Source organism: Melanotaenia boesemani, chromosome 10, assembly GCF_017639745.1.
Source record: "Melanotaenia boesemani isolate fMelBoe1 chromosome 10, fMelBoe1.pri, whole genome shotgun sequence".
NCBI classification, from domain to species: Eukaryota; Metazoa; Chordata; class Actinopteri; order Atheriniformes; family Melanotaeniidae; genus Melanotaenia; species Melanotaenia boesemani.
This window is the reverse complement of record NC_055691.1, coordinates 26,582,425-26,603,619: the sequence shown is the minus strand read 5'-3', so window position 1 is coordinate 26,603,619 and position 21,195 is coordinate 26,582,425. Positions and strand designations below refer to the sequence as shown.

General features: G+C 38.0%; 2 protein-coding genes and 1 non-coding gene across 7 annotated transcripts in view; all 3 read right to left on the bottom strand.

Annotated features, from left to right (window-relative positions):
- The window catches only part of LOC121647635 (FERM domain-containing protein 5), a 49,115-nt gene extending 37,813 nt beyond the window's left edge, over positions 1-11,302 (bottom strand). For 3 of the 5 annotated variants that reach the window (XM_041997237.1, XM_041997240.1, XM_041997238.1), the window contains exons 1-2: positions 11,096-11,301; positions 10,852-10,980 (exon numbers count right to left, since the gene is read on the bottom strand). In XM_041997237.1, coding sequence (XP_041853171.1) covers positions 10,852-10,980; positions 11,096-11,098 — 132 coding nt within the window. In that variant the 5' untranslated portion in view covers positions 11,099-11,301. Of the gene's footprint in view, positions 1-10,851 lie in introns of all 5 variants that reach the window. The other 2 variants (XM_041997241.1, XM_041997239.1) reach the window with 2 other exon arrangements.
- Positions 11,303-12,273: 971 nt separating this feature from the next.
- Positions 12,274-12,345, bottom strand: trnah-gug. The gene has a single exon. It is a non-coding gene; the product is annotated as a tRNA-His (tRNA).
- Positions 12,346-13,434: 1,089 nt separating this feature from the next.
- On the bottom strand, positions 13,435-21,187 carry malt3 (MALT paracaspase 3). Its single transcript, XM_041997320.1, has 14 exons — positions 20,842-21,187; positions 20,637-20,761; positions 20,348-20,486; positions 20,027-20,202; positions 19,741-19,837; positions 19,210-19,245; positions 18,891-19,094; positions 17,967-18,144; positions 17,766-17,840; positions 17,487-17,614; positions 16,059-16,208; positions 15,260-15,414; positions 14,565-14,681; positions 13,435-14,473 (listed from the first exon to the last, which is right to left on the bottom strand). Exons 1-14 carry the CDS (start codon positions 20,987-20,989, stop codon positions 14,156-14,158), a joined length of 2,046 nt encoding a protein of 681 aa, XP_041853254.1. The 5' UTR covers positions 20,990-21,187; the 3' UTR covers positions 13,435-14,155.
- Between the last annotated feature and the right edge of the window lie 8 nt (positions 21,188-21,195).

The window sequence follows — 21,195 nt, the reverse complement described above, 5'->3', positions numbered from 1 at the left end:
TTGAACCTTACTGTTAAGAAAATATTGTCACTTCTTTGATTTGCAAGAGTTTCATTAATTTTCAGCTTTACTGCTGGTTACATGTTAAAATGTATACTGTTTCAATCTCTGTATTTACTGGACTGATTCACATTTAATTGCCTTTGGATTAGGATAACACCAGTCAAACAGGGATTGTGATCCAAAAGGAAATAGTCTTTGTTGATCATTTAAATTCACAACTTTGACTTATATTAATCATAAAAAAAAACTTTAGCATATCAGGCATATTAGATATTGTTTATTTTCCCTTTCATTTTACAAATAAAACTAAAACTAAATAAAACCAAAAACATTTGGTTTTAATCATTTAGAAAATAATGGGGCATGTAAAAGGTTTTGACCCACCCTTGATGTATTTGATACAATATACTGTACAGTACTAGTACTAGTACTAGTTTGCTCAAAGAAGCCTGGGGCAAACAATTACTCTTTCCCTCCAAAAGAATTGAGATTGGCATGCTGTGTAGCAGTGCAAACAGCCCTTTATTACCCTCTACGGCACCTGGCTTGCACCCTTGGGGTATTGGGGAGTTCCATGAACACCATTTATAGAGAGGAAAGCACAACTGGTGAAACGATCCCCTCCGGACTGTCATTTTGCCACCATATGGCACACCTATGTCTGTTTTCTAAGCCCAAACAAAGGCAGAGCTGCCACTGAAAGCTAACAATTCCCTGTTATTTATTTCTTTGTAGAAATAATGGACACTAATAGCCTAGATTAAAGATTTAATATTTACAGATTTTAAAGAATGTCTATTAGGTCTAATATGAATAGGAATAAAGTAGCTAAATTGTTTGCAACTCACAAAAAGATTGTGTCTAGTGATCAGGACTAGCTGGTTAAACTCTGGACAAGCTAAATGTAAGTATTTGAGAATAAAATTGAAAGTTGCCATTATGATAGGTGGAAGTGTGAGTTTGGCTTGCTGTTTGTGCTAGTATTAGCTCTCAGGCTAACCAAGATTTTTACTAAGTGTAATTTGCATGTAGTTTTTATTTGCATTGTTGGTTATTTGTTGAGGCAATGAGACAGATTAAAAAATACACCCTATGGAAGAGAGAGACAGTGTGAGAATGAAGATTAATTGTTCACCTTCAACTAGTTGTGTGGAAAAGAGCTGTAAAATTATAGCTTTAAAAAAGAGTTTACATTTTTCTTTGCGGTATTTTGACCAAACTGTCACAGACATCTCATTAAGACCTGAAAACAGTGAGTAAACTTTTTTTTTAAAAACTACGGCTATAATACTGTATGTCTCCTGTAAGAACTACTTTAAGAGAATCAATAAAATAACTGAATCCAATACAGAGAAAACATGCAGGCCAGGCCTTGATGAAAGCAACCTGTAACCCAAAGATTTCTGCTCTCGTCCTAGCAAATACAAATTGTCCCACTCTCATCTCTACTGAGCTGCACAGACAGAAATCAGATAAACAGGCATGTCAACTGGAGGTTACAGTTAGTCTGAACTGAATCGATCAAAGGCTTTTGTAGGGTGTATGTGCTACTTGCATTACAACTGTTAAGCTTTATAAATCCTAAGCACCATAATCCCACATGAATTTAAAATATTTCCAGAGGTTAATGTTATGTCAATGTTAAAGCACAGCCACAAAGATTTCTCAGTTTGATTTTTAGTTGCTGCTGTTAAGAAATCTAATTCAGTGAAAATATTTAGTTTTACATGATAGAGAACTCAGAAAATAACAACAATATCCCCAGTGGCATGCACAGTGAGGAGCATATGCACAACTGTTAAATCCTGTACCCATGTCACTACTTGGCCTGAAAACCCATTTTCCTCAAGACGGCAACTTTTCATCACTAACGCTGTTCTTAACACGATTCTGGAGCTATATGTGGAATCAGTTTCTCATAAAAAAAAACCTTATAAGGCATTGGATGGAATTTTGTAAAACCAAAATGAATTAGATGCTTTTTACAGAGATTGCTACACTGAGAAGAGGAGAAAAGAGGAAAAGAAAAGGGCAGAAGAGGAGAGATCCAAATAACACATCTCCTTTCTGGCATGTTGTCTAATAGATCATGACACAAAACCTAATGAAGCAGAAGTAATGATAATGTTTCTTTTTTTTTTTCCTTTTCTTTTTTTAGCTTCAGCTTCTGTGGTAGGTGAGAAATGAGGTCATCGATATGACAAGCAGTGATTGTCCTGGTGACTGAGACCCTGTCCGTCACTTCTAATCGGTAGGTCAGCTAATCCCAAATTGATAAAAATATATCCAGTAGGACTAATTTAAACAATGAATGTGTAAGAGTTGTACATTTCTGCTGATTTCCATTTGTGACGCTGTTATATAAAATCTCATATTAAGCCCCCACATAAAAGTAACATCTAATGGTATTTCGTGAATTTAAAGCAACTCAAATAAGCATTATTTAAGTGGCACTTTTTAACCAAAAGAATTTTAAAAGGAGAAACTTATGAAGACACAAGCATAGAAATAAAACAGAAGATTAAAAAATCAATGACTATTATGAAAATTATTTGCAAATCGTAGTGAATATCAATAGCTACAAAAGCAAAAAGAAAAAAATACAGGTTCAAATTAAACAAAATGAGCACAGAAAAATCACTGAAGTAAGTATGAGCTCTTGAAACTTAGACACATATTTTAAGCTTCATCTTAAAACATCCAGGCTGTTTAGATCCTGATCCTAAACTGGAAACTGCTTTAATATTATTGTCCTGGAAATTCAGGCAAGTAAGCCTGCATTCAAAGAGCAAAGAGTTGTTATGGAGTCATATAAAACAATTACTGTAGATCAATGAGCTCGGCCATTTGCAATTAAAAGGATTTCAAATTCTGTTCCAAATTTTAACAGGAAGCCCATCTAGAGAGGCAAAAACTGGAAAATGTGATCCTGGCAGCAGTGAGGAGTCCAACATTAATGTAATAACTGCATGGACCAAGTTTTATGTGTTTAGGAAAGAATATTCCTGAATTTGTTAAAAAATCTGTGGAAAAAGACTGATCTAGAGACCCATTCATTTACAATCATTTAGCAGACACTTTTATCCAAAGCAACTTAAAGTAGTTAAGCAGTAGCATTGAGGGTCTTGCATAAGGACCCAACTGGAAGGTGTTAATGTTCGTCCCCTGGGGGAATCAAACTCTGGCTTCCTGCCAACTGAGCTAACCAGAATATGATTAAAAGACAAATCCTGGTCAAAAAAAGACAACAGAGTTTCTTACAATAGTTCTAGAAACCAACAACATGGTTGGCTAAAGAAATATTGAGCATTTTAAGTTTTAGCTGAACTCAAAAGTAGAAAATTAGTGCTTATTCAGGCATTTATGTCCCTAAGACAAGCCTATAACTTCCATAACTGATTAGTTTCCTCAGAACTAATTGATAAATATAGTGTAATCAGTATACCAGTGGCACAAATTTCATTGTACACTACTATCTTTTAAAACACAGCACTATTATTACTGCTTTAATGAAAACACATTTGCTGAATTGAGTCAGAACCTGCAGTGGACAGCTTCCTTTGTGTCTGTGGCTTGTATGTCTCTGTATGGCAAGCCTTTTTGTCTCCTGTGTGTGTTCATATATCTCCTCTCCAGAGACATGCATCTCTTGTGATGGCTGTGCTGACACACACACAAAGGAAAAGGAGACTGATTGCATATATGAATAGCTGTTAGTTTAATCTGCCAGCCCAGATGCAGATGGAGCAAAGGATGCTGCCCAGGTCTTTATTTGATGCAAAGATAAAATAAAATATTGACAAATGGATACATGCAGATAGACACAAATAATGCAAGCCTGCAGGGCTAACATACAAATGAATCTCATAAAGCAATTCTATTATCTAACTACCCACTGGAAAATACCAGGAGAAGAATTACCAAGGGTGAATGGCAAATTAGTTTTAGATGAATTGAACATTTCAAGGGTAGTTTTTTATTCTAAATACCAAAAATAACCAGTCTGCCTCATCTTAGCGTCTTGTTGCATCAGTGCACATGGCTGTCACAAAGCACCTTCATATGCTGGCTTTTGCAGTTTCCATAAGCCGATTTCTTCCGCTGAATGCCACGGCACACCTGGGAGATAGTACATATTGTCACTCTCTTGAACCCACAGATAAAGAACTGTAGGGGAAAGAAAGTCTAAGAGTGAGACTCTAAAAGACCATGTACTCTGTCAGCAAAGCTCTCAAGTAGTCTTCTTCACTGGTTTCCATCCACATCTGTGAGTAGATGACAAGGTGATATATTTCTTCAAAAGATGCTACACATTCATTGATGAGAGTGCAGATTTTGATTTGAAGAATTACCGCCATGATAATAAAGAAGGAAAAAAAAAACGCCTACATTAAGTAGACGCGTAGCTATAAGGATCTTGCCCGAGGACCAAAAGGAAGGTGTTAATATTCGCCCCATTGTAATATGTCCCCTGTGGGATTCGAACTTGCATGGGTGATGGATTTTATGCTGCTTCAAATATGAAACCTACCGCTAAACCCAGTTTCAACTTATATATTATTCATTTATAAATAACTAGCTGGAATATTTTCTAAGCAGAGCCTCGTCCAAAGTGGATACTGATGGAATGCATATATGACAGAGACGTAAAGTAAACAGTAGGTAAGTAAACTGGAATACATATAGAGGGTAAGGTGTCACCAAACAGCTGACTGTGTGCATGACACAAAACCTGAAGGGCATGACATCCTTTGTTTAAATGATTTTATATACTCACTGAAAAAAAGTGAAATTGCTCCATAGTAAATAATATTTCAGTCTCTCCAAGGATCTCTATGAATTCAGATGTGTCATGAAATACAGCTGAACTATAAATCCAGTTTATATGAACAAAAGCAAAAGGATATCTTGAAATCAAACACTGGTCTGCCCACTGTAAACAACAACACAAGCTCAACCTGCTAAAAATGAAAAATCCTGGTCAGCACCAATCAAATTGTATTTTATTCACAGTTGCTTTGTTGTTGACTTAATGTAGGATAGCATATCAGGGACATGTAGAACGACTCAGCACGACTGGGATGAAAAAACTAACACTACACCTTTAAAATATGTTGATATTCAGACATATGTAGATAATAACAGTAAATCAACTGTTTATTGAACAGCAACGACTCCTCAGCACATTACAAAGGCGAGATCCCACAGAGCACATTGAGTTTGCTGAGGCGACAAATAAGACACAAGATACTGAGGCAAAGGAAAAGATAGATGCAGGAAGGAGGGGAGGAGTGGCAATCATTAGCTCAAAAAAATCCAGCAGTGAGGCTGCATGCTGGTGAACTACAAGCCGATGACACAGACAGAGGGGAAGAGGTGGCTCATAAAGCAGATGAGGGCAGGATGAAAGATAGACATAGCAGGATGACAAAAACAAGAAAGAAGGCATGTGGCTCATAAATAATGACCAAAAAAGCTCATTTATGGCACATCAAACTTGAGGGCTCTCTTTAGCTGCTCTCTTAGCTGGCTGGCCAACAAAAGACTGTCACGGCTGTCAGACCACATCTGATTTCAGCTCAGCACCTGGCTTATGTGCTGATGACACTCACATTAGTATTAATTTCCATCACAAAGCCACTTTTGTACTGAGGAGGTTGACAAAAGGATAACTCACAAGTAAGAAACAAGTAGTTTTGCTAACTGAATACTCTGCTCTATTAAAATGCATTAACATAAAATATGATGTTGTTTATAGTATTAAATATCTAAAAATGTGTATAATGTGGATGTGTTCAAATTCAGCCTAACACAAAACATAGTTCTGGTACTTTTTTCGAGGGTAGGGTCCCTGTGCTTTCTCATTAGTCTGCAGAAGCACAGGGCCTTGAAGTACAGAGCGAGACAAAGGCTGGATTCTCTCATACAGCAGAGCTCCAAGGCCCAAAGACAAACAGGAGCAGGGTGATGACGGGCAAGCATAGAGGGGAGGACAAAAGGTAAGGTCTGATTAAAGTCTTACAGTAGGCTACCGTAAAATGCCTAAACTTTCAGATGGAATTCTGGTTGGTAAAACAGTTCAAATCATCAAGAAATGCAAGATGATAAATAGATATAAATCCAGACTTTTCTCAACTTCTAATCGCAAAGCTGATTTAAACAGCATATCCTCTCATGTGCAAAACCACTAGCAATCTACCACTCAGTTATTCATCATCTTCGCTTGGCATGCCAAAATTAAATAATGAAAAGAATGTATTTGTGATAAAAACTACTATTCAATTTATATTTTATTAAAAGTTCACCACAAAGCTGCAGCTGAGCATACATTTCTCCCAAAATAACAACATGAGAAAAGTTATGCATTAAAATTTTCTCTGCACAAAATGCATCTTATTATTAAACACAGCCCGATCTGCATTGTTGCACGTTCTCCAACATTAAATGTTTAGCCTCATAACAATTGAAATCCAGATTGATGCTAAATTGCACACAGCCCTTATCTGATTGACTATAAGGCTTTTGGATTACTCCTGTGCATCACAACTGCAGGTTATGAACACCATTATGATCACCATTCATTATTCATATTTGCCTTGGCATTTTTTATTTATTTATTTTTTTTGCTATTAAATATGCTACGAAATCCAAGGCTCTCAATTTCTGAGCAGCCTACACCAAAAGCTGCACTGTACCATCCTAACTCATTTACAAGGCCGCTGGAGTATGGAAATATAACCAACAAGCCATGCAATTTGTTTGTATTACTATGGCTGTAGGCTAAGTCCTTCTAAAGTCAAACCTGTAACTATACTTGTCCGTTTCTCTCTTAGCAGAATGGTCACAACGCAGACATGTACCTCAGATGGGGTGTTTCATTTTCATGAATTCAGGTGAAGCATAACCTGAGGCCCCTTTCTGTTTCTCTTTGTCACACAATACATCCCAGACAGCACAAAGGAGGGCTCAGCAGACTGCTCCCGACACACTGACAGACTGCCTCACTGCTCTCCATCCTGCCCACACACTCGCACACACTCACACACACACATATACACACATATACATAAGACACTGGGGAATAAGAAAGGGCTATTTGGTTACACAGACCCAAACAAAGTCTACACCCCCGTTCATCAGCTTGAGGATTCTGACATGACAGTACAATAAATCTAGATGTTGCCATTAAAATAAATTAAAAAAAGGAAAAACATTGAATTTTATATAGTGTGTAAGCCCATGTTCCAATAAGTGTGAAGCAAAAGCCTATGGCACCTTGTCTCCAGCTAAGCTCCTTCATGAATCTCAGTAAGCCAACGAAAGTCAGGCAGAGTTTAATGTTCAGAGACTACTCTACTGGAGATTTGAGCTGTGTGAGAGACAGCAAGAAACACAAGGATGAAGATTAAAGAACACAACAGGCAACAGCCCTTTGCAGCCCTGACATGTTGCACCAGTTCTTTCAATTTTAGTACTGATAAGAGTTTACCTGGCAAGAAGCTGCCTCAACACATCAAATCCCCATGAAAACAACTAGGTTCAGCAGCCCTGAGCTGCTATATAGACATACAGTGAAGTAATCCTTAATCGCAACCAGCCACGCACCACAGGTTCAGCCAGTCATGATGCTGGTGCCCATTGATGCTGGCAAACACAAGTGACATTCTCCTGAGGTTACTTCTCATGAAACATTCAGACGTAACACACATTTTAATCATTTATATGAAGCATATCAACAGTGTTAGCCACTGCAGGCTCTAAGAATACACACCTGTACAAAGATATATGCACTATTTCAATCCTGTCACTCAGGAGAACAAAATCTATAATGGCTAATGAAAATCTTACCTCACGACTGACTGATTTCTGTCCAGGCTGCGCAGTTGCCTCACAGCAAAAACCTTTTCTTACTCTCCCTCAGATTTTACATTTTCCCACATTTCAAAGACATCCATGGCAAGTAAGTTAATGATGATTCTGCACTGGGTGTAGCTTTAAGTCAATGATCTGTTGAGGGTGGATCTTTTTAGTGTGAGCTGGGGAATTCTTTTTACACTGCATCAAAGATTGACATAGCCAAGATGACATCACCTTTTCCAACCCTTCCTGAAGCCCCTAAATTTCCAAGTTGGTGGGTGATAAAGAAAGCAGTCCAGAACCCAAACACTAAAGCATCTAACTGGAGTTCAGCTATAATAAATTTTATCTAAATCAGTGGGCCAAGTCTACAGATGAGTGTCAAGAGAAACAGTGGGGACAGTTCAAACATTTGTCCTGGTTGATGTAAGCAAACACCAGTGTCCTGCAATGACATTAAGGAGGGTACTAGTGCTTGTCAAAGGAATTCTGACCAATGAATGATCCCACATTTTGTCCGAGTAACTGTGTAGTCACCGTAGCAACAGCTGAAACACTGGCACCATGCTTCAAAGTGAAGTACCCCTCAATACATACACACAGGCAACCATCCCCCCAACAGTCTTCTCACAAGACGTCAGCAGATCTCAGAAGAACTTTGGCACAAGTTGTTGCATTAAAATATATAATAAAAACATTTATCTTTATGTTTATTTTTCACTTTTAGGACCTTAAATGGCAGTTGTTGCAATTGACTCAAACAAAATAGCTATTTAAAAAATCTGAGGAAACAGATATAAGCTATAGTTAACTCCAACTGAAATGAACTGTTGTTATTTTTTTTACATGTGATAAATCTGTCATAAAAAAGGACTAAATGCAAGGCACAGACATGTCTTCTGTTGACTCTCTTCTGCAGCACTGCATTAAAATCACATAGCATTAGAAGCCTGAGGCTAGCAGAGAAAATGAGGCTCTTCCATCAACTTGTAACTAGATGAGAACTTGTCTACAGGACTATGCACCATGAAAAGTGCTCTCTTCTCCTTCCCTCCACTGAGTGGGAATCTCCATAATTCATTGAGGCAAAAATTAAGTTCATGCAGTACAGCTGCAAGTGCATCAGAAAGATGGACACATTTTCTGCCCTTCTAGTGAAAACCCTCAGCTTGGAACAGGCTCATTTTGTCCTTATTTCTACTGAAGGTGGCTTCATCATGCGGAAACCACTAGAGATGTCTGTGTCATTGAATAATTGGTACCTGGTTCAATGTCAGATAATGGAGTGAAGCTGACCTGACTGAGCTTGGGGCGAATCTGACTATGAAGCTATTAAAAAGTTCAGGGAGTTCAGGCAGAGGATGAGAGGTGATGAAAACCAGTCTAGTGGGTATAAAGTTGCTTCTCTAAGGAAACAGGATAGGACATGGAAAAAGTAGAGATAGACACTGAAACATACAAAAAGAACTGAGTGAGAAAGTGACACACTAAGAATATGACCTGCCTCATTGCATTCCCTAGCCTTGGTGTCCTGATATCCAGGCTGATTTCTTTTTTTTTCTTTCTTTTTTGGCAGGCCATACAGCCTGGAGGGAAGCAACTAAATGTAGAACACGCATTAGCGATGTGGTAAGTCAGGTGGATTATCCTAGCCCTTCTCTGCCACAGGTTTTGACAGAAAGATAATCAGGATGCCAGACAGTCACAACAGGAGCGTTCTTCCCTTTCATTTCACTCTCTTCCTTCTTTCTGGTGACGTCAGCCGCCCAACTCTGCTGCAAACAGCACACCTGCTGGCTTCACAGTCCATCTGGCCCAGCTCCACGTCTTGCTCAGCTCTCCAAACAGAAATGCAGGTCTGTTTACAACCTGAGCACACAGTCACAACCCCACAGTAACTGCAGTATCTATTTCACATTTGATCATTTGGGGATCTGTAGGACAACAAATATCACTGTAACAAAAAGCCTTCACGTGTTATTAATGTTTCATTGTGCTAAATCACATGTTCAGTGATTCTTTGTTGTGTATTTAGTGTGTTTTCATATTGCTGAGTAGACAAGGGATTCTCTAAGGAATTCTCCTCTTTCATAAAACAGCACAACATCCACAAATGAAACCTTTTTTTCCTTGTATTTGAAGTGACAGGCCCTCTCACCTACTTTTTATTAAATCAGCATCAACATAAAACTGCACAATCATCAAAGTAGGGCTGGTAAGACAAAAGGCTGGCATAGACATTTAATACTAGGGCCATGACATGTTTTAAGTTTCAAAGCAACACATCGTAGCTGACAATATCAATAGTTTCTTCACCATTGTAGTTATTGTTTGATTATAAAAAAGGGAAAAAAGAAACCTCTTAGATCTGCATCACCCTCACATGGCACATTTTGGACAAGCTTCAGCTGTCATCATGATCATCATCATCAATGTATTTTTAAAGGGCTTTAAAACCATCCATAGATAAAAAAATTTAAATTTTTTTAAAAAAAAAACATGAAACAAAAAAAGTAAACGTAAGTGCTGAGCCAGACTGTTTAACTTGAGAGGTGTGTTTTTATGGGATAGCCTGTGTACATTGCAGATGTCAGAAAAAACACCAACCAAAACCCAGCAAAAAATACATTCATCATAGACAAATTCAAAAGTATTCTAAAAGAAAAATAACCATGTAAATCATTAGCGAAAAAAAACACATTATGCCATTTTATCTGCCATGTTGATACAACATGGCTTTACTATGTCCCAAATCTAACCAAATTCTGTGGTGGCTGAAGCAGTAGTAGAGAGCTACATTTCCCTGACCCAGATTTGTACTCTTTGGAAACATACTCCACATTTCTATTCAGGGTTTCCAGTTTGTCTGGGTTGACACCAGCAGCGGAGCATTCAGGCACGGATCCTCCGCTCAAACACTATCTGTCAGGTCAGACACAATTGCAGCTCTTCTCTGCAGAGTGAATAAACAGTGGACGACAGGTGACTAACCTGAATGGTGCACGTATATTCCGTATCATCCAGCAGTCTGACAGTGCAGTTGTATTCCCTCTCAAGATTCCTGATGCTGCCACTCATGAATCGGCTCAACATCTTCCCCGAGATTCCGTCTCTCTGCGTCTACAGGACCAGAACAATAAACTCAACACCAGCGTGCATGTGAATGTCACATTGACCGTATTCCCCGCTCCGCTAAGCGACCAGCAGCCACGGATTCAGCCGCCGAGGCGCGCACCATTGTTGTCCCGTTGAGTTTTTGTGCTGTGGGTCCCTGTAAAACGCAGAATGTAAGGATGCCCGCATCCAGATCCGGTGGCAGCTCGGCGATGGTGTGTGTCTGTAGTGGAGCCGAGGATTATCCCTCACCATTCACTGCTGCCACTTTAGCAGGCGGGCGGGTCCCAGTGAAAACTGACGTCAAAGTGAGCCAACGGGGGTGTGAGGTGTTTTGTCTGTGTTTTGGGGTTGTTTCCGATACCGTTTTTCCCACGCCGCAGTTTCTCCTGATTCACAGCTATTCATAGAGCGAACATTTTAACATTGGTTTCTGCATGATGATTATCCCAGTACCGAATTTATACTGCTGCAGAACAGCTACTGGGTGGACGATCATTCGTTTTTAACCTAAAGCTGAGTTGATTAAATTCATTATCCTAGATTCTTCTACGGTTTGAGGGGTGGCTTATGAATAAACCATCAAGGGTGTGATCAAGCTTGGATATTTTTGACTGTGTGAAGCAGTGTGAAACTCCCCCCAAAAAATTAATTAATAAACCGTTGGGGGGAAAAAACGAGTCTGCTGTCTGTCGATTAACTGACTTAGGCTGCACTTTGCCATGAAGACAAATTCTTGTCAGGTTGACCTAAAACCACTGGCCTCAGGTGTCTCAGCACTTCATGTTTCTGTCACAGTGGGAAGAAAAAATTGTGTCGCACCGCCTCCTGCAGGTTATATTTCAACAATGTGGAGATAACGGTAGCAAACGGTAGCTAAATGTTTTACTTTAAATAGCAATCTTGAAACCTCCCAAACTGATTACTTACGGGTTTTATTGTTTGTTTTGTTTTTCGTTTGTATGTTTTATTCATTTTATCTTATTTATTTTTTTCTTGTTTGAGCCTGTTTTAGCATGTTTTTTTATATTAGCGTTTTTATTTGATGGACTTTTTATCATTGTAAAATATGGCATGCTGTGAAGAAAAAAAATTAAATGCATAAGGTCACAGTTTATGCGATTAATGACTGCAAACCAAACGGTTTGCGGATCAACGGTCGTTTATTGTAAAAAGCAATATAAACGTAGCATAAAAGTGCTCAGTAATATTCAGAAAATTCATTGCGGACAAATGGAATACAAAAGAAATACCCTCTAATTCTCTAAATGAAAGTACAAAAGAAACATCTTCTATTTCTGCCGTGACCCGGATTCGAACCGGGGTTGCTGCGGCCACAACGCAGAGTACTAACCACTATACGATCACGGCGAGCTAGGGAAGACACGTGTCGTCACCTGAAACCAATATATGTAGATTGAAACCCAGGGACGATGATTTTTGAGTGTATGGATGACTTTTCGATATATACTGTTTCAATGTTGGCTCTTTTGCGATACAAGAACACATTATGTCAAATTATGGCTACACATATCATGTTAGCTTAGTTTTTTCTAGCTACCAGCAATGTTTGCTGCTGAAATTGCGTGGATATTAATACATACATTTTGCCAGAAGGACGACGTGTAATGTGATAGCTGTTTCGCAAATTTAATAAAACCCTTGCTGCCGACAATGATGTAGTAGTTGTAGTTGTAGTTTTCACTTTCGCAGAATGGCAGCGTTGTCAACTTCAAGCTAACGGTTTTCCAAGTCCAAAACAAGATACTCGCATCTCACCAATTAGTAACCAGTGGTAAGTCAAAACCTAAACACATATAGCCAATAACCTCTTAAGTCACGAAATACATGGTTTTACATAGGTGCAATTTATTTTATTTTATTTTGTAACGTGTGTGCCTGGTAAGATGCGGATTGTCCTAAAACCTTTTGCATAAAGGCAGGACAGCATGTAAACATAAAATTTGCCTTTAAAGCTTTGCTACCATTAGGAAAGTTCATGCGAAGTGGTTCCAAATTAACTTACCTATACGCACAAATCCATGACATCGCTCCAAATTCTGTAAACAAACACTTGCCTTATGGTAGTTGAGAGTGACCTAAATTCTTGAATGTGTTAGATGATTCTTTTCGTGCTAGTTTCACATGAGATTCAGGCGATTAGGTTTCAAGTATAAAATGACCGAGCTTCTCAGCTTCTCATATATATATATATATATATATATATACACATATATATATATATATATATATAGACAAACTCATGGTGCTTTATGTTGAATCCATTGTTTATTCTCATACTGGTAATAAGTTGTGTAGCCACAGCTGCACTTAGGCAGACTGAGAGAAATTAAAGTTATTTTTTTGTATGTTTGTTTTAAGGCCATCAAATAAAAAAAAATAACAATAATAAGATAAAAAAAAAAAAGGTTCCAGGACACAAAAATTTGATTTCATTAAAAGACTTAAACTTTTATTGTTATTGAAATATCTTGTTAGGTACCATTTACTGAACAACAATGTTCGAGGTATCAAAAACCATCCCACAACCAAAGCTTAATTAAAAATGTTTTCTGTCATAAATAGACTACACAAAGAAATGAGAGATCTTGACATGAAAAAGGGTGATGAATCAAAATGTATCAAAAGCTGCTTTCATGCATTACCATGGCTTTTATTTATTTATGCTTAATTTGTGATTCAAACTAATCTTTTACAGCACCACTGTCAACTAACAATCAGTGAAATAATAAACTTGCAGTTCCTCATGAAGACATATTAGAGCACTGATTTGAAACCAAGCAAAACAAAATATTGACATTTTAAAAATAATACACTATGATAAAGTAAGTTGTAAGTTGTATTGGATAAATTACTGAGCTATTTACTCATTTGATAAATTAGGCTAGCCAGCTTGCCACTAGAAAAAGTGTCATACACAAGGCACGTCTTATAAGAATGACAATTTTAAGATATATTTACAGTTTACATGTTTTATCAGTACTTAGATAAGAATTAAAAACTTAATGTGTAACAAAAAGAAACCTCTCTCACTGACACACTCATTCATCATTACTCACAGTCAAATAAGATGCATGATCAACAACTGTAAAACGCCAGATTCTTCAGCTAGTATTGACAAAAATTGGACAAGAAAGATCTCAAGTGAAAGGGAGAAATCTTACAGCTCGTTCTCATCATTCTCTTCAGGTTCATTGCTTCGTGTAATCCCAGTTTTAGCAGTACACACTGCTTTTCTAGTGTAGGGGCGATGCGGGCCAGCCAGAGTCTGATGCTGTTGTGATTTGTGGTTTGACATGTTGCCCATACTTTGAGCTGAAGCACTTTCTTGTCTCCTGTCATTTGCTGCATGTTTCCTCCTGTACAGCTGACAGGATGCCACCAGAGGCTTTCCGATGTCAATCTGCTGGCTTTCTGTGTGGCGCAGCTTGGTGTCCATGTGAGTATAGTGTAAATCTACCTTGATGATTATCGACTCCTAACGAAGGCAAACAACAAAAGGAATACATTTACTATAACAAATTAAAGAAATCATAGTGATAGACTTGAGACACATTTAGACTGCATACCTTCAACTTCTGAAGAGAGCAGAGTCTGAGAGTACAGTCTGGGCTATGAGATTTATTAAATAGTAGTGAGTCCATCTCCACTGACCTGCCAGGCTGGGAAAATATGTCTTCCATTGACTGAGGAATAAAACAAACATTTTTTAAGTATCATTTGCACATAAGCAAAATACAGTAAAATGAATAAAATGCTCTTGTACTGTCAATAATAGGGCTGAATCAATAACAGAAACCTATAAAATGTTTAATAAATCAGCCACTAGATGTCACTATGGTCCAACATGCTGTCAAACGGATGGGTTGCACAAGAGAAGTGCAACTCCCCACTTTTATTTCCTGTTTTGTCAACGGTTGCAGCATGCTTGAAGCCATATATGGACAGAACTTCCTCAGACATGTGAGGTGTGGGTGTGAGTGGTCATTATTGAGACATTTCTGCTGGCTAATGGAAACTGTATTCCATTATGAGCAACACTTAACTTATTTTGTAGATACACGTTCCAGATATTAAAACCCAAATGTTGATTCTGAGAAGTCTTGACTAGTAAGTCAGATTTTAGTTTGGTCTTTTGTTCAAGTTAAAAAGGTTTTTAGCACATTGTACACTTTTTTTTATTACATTTTGTGTCCTTTGTGTCACAGTTTAGATCTGTGTATATTGGAATAACTGAAGTTTGACAGAATTAATTAATACTTACAGGTATGCTGCTCAGTGTGACAGTGCAGTCCAGGGTGTGGTTGCCTTTAGGCTTGACAGTAGCAAAAGCTACCAAGACATTAGAGAACAAAGCTGAGAAACTAACTTCCACTTCTACCCCACAATGAAACACCAGATGCTTCTTTCGAGGTAGCTCTAAAAGTCAACATGAGAGAGAGAGAAAAAAATTTAATGAAAGATAAAAAGTCTCAGTTTGTTATTAAATTTATTATTGTATAAAATTAAAGAGAGAGTAGTTAGCTTTGCAGACCTGCTGATAAATCGCATTAGAGGTTTTCTGTCACACATTTACCACTATCAGACTTTATCTTTTGTCTAGTCTGATGGAGCCAAAGACATCTGCGTAGCTAACAATATCAAGATTATATTTTAAAATGGGTGGTCTGAATTCAATATGAGGAAGTTTAATGTGTCATAAATTACTTCCACTAGTCTAAAAGGAAAATACTAGCATACTACTTCCTTATTTTGAGCTAGTTTATAACAAGAGCAAACTTTTCTGGATGAAAGTGAACGTATCAAGTTCAACCACAATGTTTAAACAGATGGTTTGTCACAGGTTTTATTGTAGGAGGTGCAAAGATTACTGAAAAGATTTTAGACTAAAGAAAATTATAGGAAGTTATTGAATTGTGGTTTACTCAATGGAAAATTAACTTGAACGGGGGCGCATTTACAGTGTATATCCTGTTGTCATCCTATCACACATTTAGATATCCTGTGGTTGTAATTTAACTAAAAAAAAGCAAGTGAACATGAGGGAATTCCAATCTTCTCACCATTTGCTTGTTTCCAGTAGACATCTCGTAGCTGTAGTTCCCTTGTGTGACCAGTGGTTCGAACTTTATCTGCGAGGGATCGAGGTTCCTTCACTGTGTGTTTGATCTCCACAGCCTGCTTGCCTGTGATTAGAGGATCCCTACCCAGGTCTGGTTTAGAGAAAGAAAGATAGTGCAGTTCAATATTACGGCAAAACTAATAATGACTCCTCATACCAATCTCCAGGTTTTAATTAAATAGTTCTGCAAGAATCTACACCTCAATAAGTGCTAGAATATTTGCCAAATCTTCTGTTTTGATTTGATCTCTTACTATTTTTATTGTGGGACTGCCTGAGTTTTGTAAAGGCAGAAAATGAAGAATGAGTAAGTAGTTTTAAGGATTAATCACACTGAAATGGCTGAATTTGAGGAAGTTTGGAAAATTTCAGAACTGTCTGAATATTCAGAGTAATTGACAATTAGTTAAATTAGATCTGGAAAATCCTTCAAATTTACAACATGAAAACATGGAGCTTATTCATAAGACTGTGAGTTAGTCTAAATATCAGTGACAAAAATGTGATTTTTTTTGGCTATTGAGGAGATCTAAGATAAGAAATGTTTTACTTAAGTGGATGATTAACCACTTACTATCCATATTGTAGCTTTTAGAATAAAAAAAGTGTGAATATATCTAAATTAGCCTTCATACAATTAGACACACACTGAGTGCTCTCAGCAGGGTGTGTTGTACTGCTGGCGCTGATTTGTGAGTGACCCCATGAGAGCCGAGGCAGGGGGTGTCCAAACGGCAGAGCAGCTGTCTTGCTCTCTGCAGCTCTCGGGTTTCTTGCTGTTCTCTAGCCAGCAGTGTAAATTTCCAAAGAATGAGGTCACATGCTAACGTTGCCTTAAAAAAAATGATTCCATCAGAGCCCACCAAAAAGACAAACAAGCTTTCAAGAGAGACGGCTTGATATCGCCACATCCGTGATCAGTCACTGCTATGCTTACATGTAAACAACAATAAAATGAGATGCCAGCAAAACTAGTGTCAGCTCCATCCAGCACACCAAAGAACAACCTGTTCTTTTCAGTGCTGTTTACCCTAGATCTGCAACTGTCACCATAAAGCAACATTTATTTTAACTGAAAGGGAGGTTTTTTTTGTTTGTTGTTTTTTTTATGCAACCTTTATTTAATCAGGTAAGTCAACTAAGAACCAGTTCTAGTTTATAAGCTGGGCCAGAGGCAATGATCAAAAGCAGACAATGATTTTTACATGATTTTACTCTGAAATAAATCTCCAACAGCCTTGTTCCCCTTTAGTGCACAAGCCTGCTCTCCCCATTGCAAAAAAAAAAACACCTTTTTTACTACTGTAATTTACATCACTTCTAGGCTGATTAATTTGTCATCTTTTAACAAGTCCTTTGAAATACTCACCCTCCGACACTTTCTCCAGGACATGAGTGACTTTCTCAGACTGCAAGATGTGCCTGTTCAAGTACTTTGTGAAGATTCCAGTACTTTTCCCCCCATCCTGAACCTCAAACGCCTCAGCATCCTCACATCTGCAAGAGTTAATGGAAGGAAAGTCTAACAAATGCAGATGACAAAATGTAACATTTACTTTTCATTTTACAACATGTTGACTTCTATGGGACAAATATTCTCATTTTAACCATCACAATTTTACTAAAATATTTAATAAAAAATACGTACGTGCCATAACCATACACTGTGTTTCCACTCGGTGCCAGTGGCGTGATAGCTGATGGCACACAATCCTGGTTGTACCTATTGAATGTTTTCAGAAATAATTCTGATAAGAAATTATCCTAATCTGCATTATGAAGATGACATTTTAATAATAAAAGAACCATGCATCATGTTGTGAAAACATAAACAGATCGCTGGACTTACCATTTTCTACAGGTATCCAGCAGGATTACACTCAGTGCAGTCTGTCTTTCCTGCATTCGGTGCATGACCCTCTGCACGCAGACGCAGTTTTCAGTCTGGTACGGTTGTGGAGCATCAACAGCTACCAGGTAATTCCTCCCAGCGTGCTCATAACCATGACCCGCATAGTAGAAAAGGCCTGTAAAACGTTAGAAAATAACACATTTAGTAAAGTTTAAAATCAGCTAATTTTGCTCTGCAATGGTTCTACAATAGTTAGATAAAAGATATGTAATGCTTACACATAGAAGAGAAAAAAATACCCAGTTTATTTAAAGAACAATATGGTTCAGGACACCTGCAATAGCTTTCTGTTTTTGATTTAGTAACAACAAGACAAAGAGTGAATAGTAAATAGTATCATTCCGATGCAGCACGACTGTTAATTTCTCACATTTTTAATTTGGCCATCACTACAGCTTCATATAGCAGCACTATAATTGTAGTGTGCACCTGAAATCTCTGAACAATAGAATTTGTGGTTGTAGCTAAATTCAGTACATATTAATTCACATGCCACAAAGCTAGTGGTGTATAAAAGTTAGTGTAAAAGAAAAAATAGTTTTGACTTTTTGCTTGACTCTTGCACAACCTCAATATGAACCTACTATTTAAAGTATGACCGTGTTTAGTAAGAGCCATAAATAGTCCTTTTTACCTTTTATCTGCCCACTCAGCCACACATGCATAAATATAAACAATACATGAGTTCAAGACGTGGGCAAAGAAAGGTGCAGAAACCCGAACATGAAAAAGGAAGTGACAACTTTTCAGATGCCACAAAAGTTTTTACCCTCTACCAGCATTTCTTTAGAAAGAGATACTGAATTCACACCTACACTAAGTGTTCATTTCAAGAAGAAAAAAAAGAAAGAAACGGCTTACCATAAACTCCTTTGTCAAGGAGCTGAATGAACTTGTCAGTAGCAGCTAGCATCTCCTCTCTGGTGAGATCCAGTAAAGATACAACTCTAAAACCAAGCTGCTGCAGCAGGTTGGCCAGCTCATGGACATCCATGATGGGTGCCATCAAGCCTGGGTGGCTGGTGTAATTCAGGTTGCCAATAAGAAGGGCAACTTTATCAGTGGCTAAAATAAAGAAAGTAACATTGTCATCACAGAAACCTTGAAATTTGTAATGCACACTTTATTAGTGTCCCTCTCCTGCACACTGGCAATAACATTTTTTTCCACAAAACTTTACCTGTGAGATGTGCAGGAGGAGCCAGAACAGGTTCCACTAAAACATACAAAAAGAGCACAAAATTAATACTTGTTAACAACATCTCTTAACTAAAGTAGAAGAACTTACTCTGTTTGATTGAAACGAACAAGTAAAATAGAAAACAATAACGAATAAATGGAACTCTGCCACTGGTTTTCTGACAGCCAGAGCATTCATTACAACTTAAGTTTTATTCAAGAGAAACACTGGAAGAAGTAGTTTCACTTTACATCACTTTCCTGTTCTGTGTCTAAGGCGCAGACCAAGTGTTATTTGGAGTCTAACAACTTCCTTCTTAGCCAGTAGAAATGGGAAAGTACCTCAAGCACAATGGAAACACAAAAAAGGCTCTGTGCTAAAACAGAGGAATGAAAGGAGTGCGAAGAAAATCAGATTTTCCTTACAGCCATTTCCTTAGAAACAGAGGAAGCAAAGTGGGAGGAAAACACAGTGCGGCAACTGGAAAAAGACACATTTTAACAGATAAAAGTACTTCTTCTTAGGACTTACCAATTTCAACTTGTACCGGTTCTGTCCATCTTTCCTCCAGCACATTAGATACTGAGCACAGGTACCAGCCTGCATGCTCAGCTTTCACGCAGTCAATCTGCAAGCATAAAAGATTATATTCCTTTATCTTCCATAAATCATAGTCTTGGTTAAATACTAACCAACGTTCCTAACTAGATTACATGGTCAGGAAATAGTGTCTGATTCAGTCAGTGAATGGCAAAGTAAATGATGACAGAGTGTAAAGAATCAGTATCAGCAACAGCAGCTTGCCATCCCTTCGTACCTGCAGGGTGTCACTAGTCTTGTCCAGCAGTGGCTGTCCATTTCTGTGCCACTGGTAGTGTGGAGCAGGGATGCCAAAGGCAGCACAGCGGAGAGTGAGTTTTGCACCATGTTTAACTTTCTGTGATTTAGGGTTGATAGCAATATGTGGCTCACCCTGCCAATCTATGGGCAAACCTGAAAAAAAAGAGAGACAAGAGATTAAAACCCACACCAATGAACTCAAGATATCTAAATAAAACTGGTTCATGTCTGCTGCAGCGCCCACAACAGCTTAGGAACACTATAATAAAATCAGCAAAAGGATGAAACAATGCATTACCTGATTTATCAATGTCCAGTACCTTCACCTTGACCCAGTCACTGAACACAAAGTTAAGCAAGTGGTCATTCACTCTGCAAACAAAGCGCTGAGTTTTTTGTGCTCTGATGGTCAGGTCTGCTTGAGTACCACCCGGCACCTTTAAGGGAAAGAAAACAGAGTTTATTTCTGTATTGGTTATTGAGACTGATAACTCATTTTCAAAATAATCTTTATCATGTAGATTGATTCTCGATTGAAAAGGTGTAATATTAGAAAATTTGATCAATGAATGAGTTATTCCACATACTTCTCTTTCATCTTCAGTGAACCACTGGTAGCTGAGGATGCCCGTGCCCTCAGCACGGACACGCAGAGTCACCTTATGGTTCACAGGTACACATACGGAGACAGGATGGCGCACAATGACAATTTCTGAAACAAACGTGAGAATCTCAGCTGTTTGAAACCACACTGTTCATTTTGGAAAATACGCACATCTGTAGAGAGCTTACCTCTTATCATCATTTGGCTGGGCATGGGACGGGATCCAGTCATTTGTTCATTTTTTAAAGGCTGAAAGAATAACAATGTTTCATGACAACATGTTAACAGGGCTTCAAAATGGGTGCGAAACAAACAAACAAACAAAAAAAAACACATAACGAAAACCTTTAAAAAGTAATAAATCACAGTGTAGTCGTAAACCAAAACGGTTGCAGTGAAGCATTTCCACTAAAAAATTACTGTTCAGCGTGGTGTGGTTACAATTCTGTTGGCTCTGTTCAAACTTCATTTTAAAAAGTCATACATACAAATATATTACTTTTTTAATTACTGGTAATATATTAAAACATATCTCAGTCCAT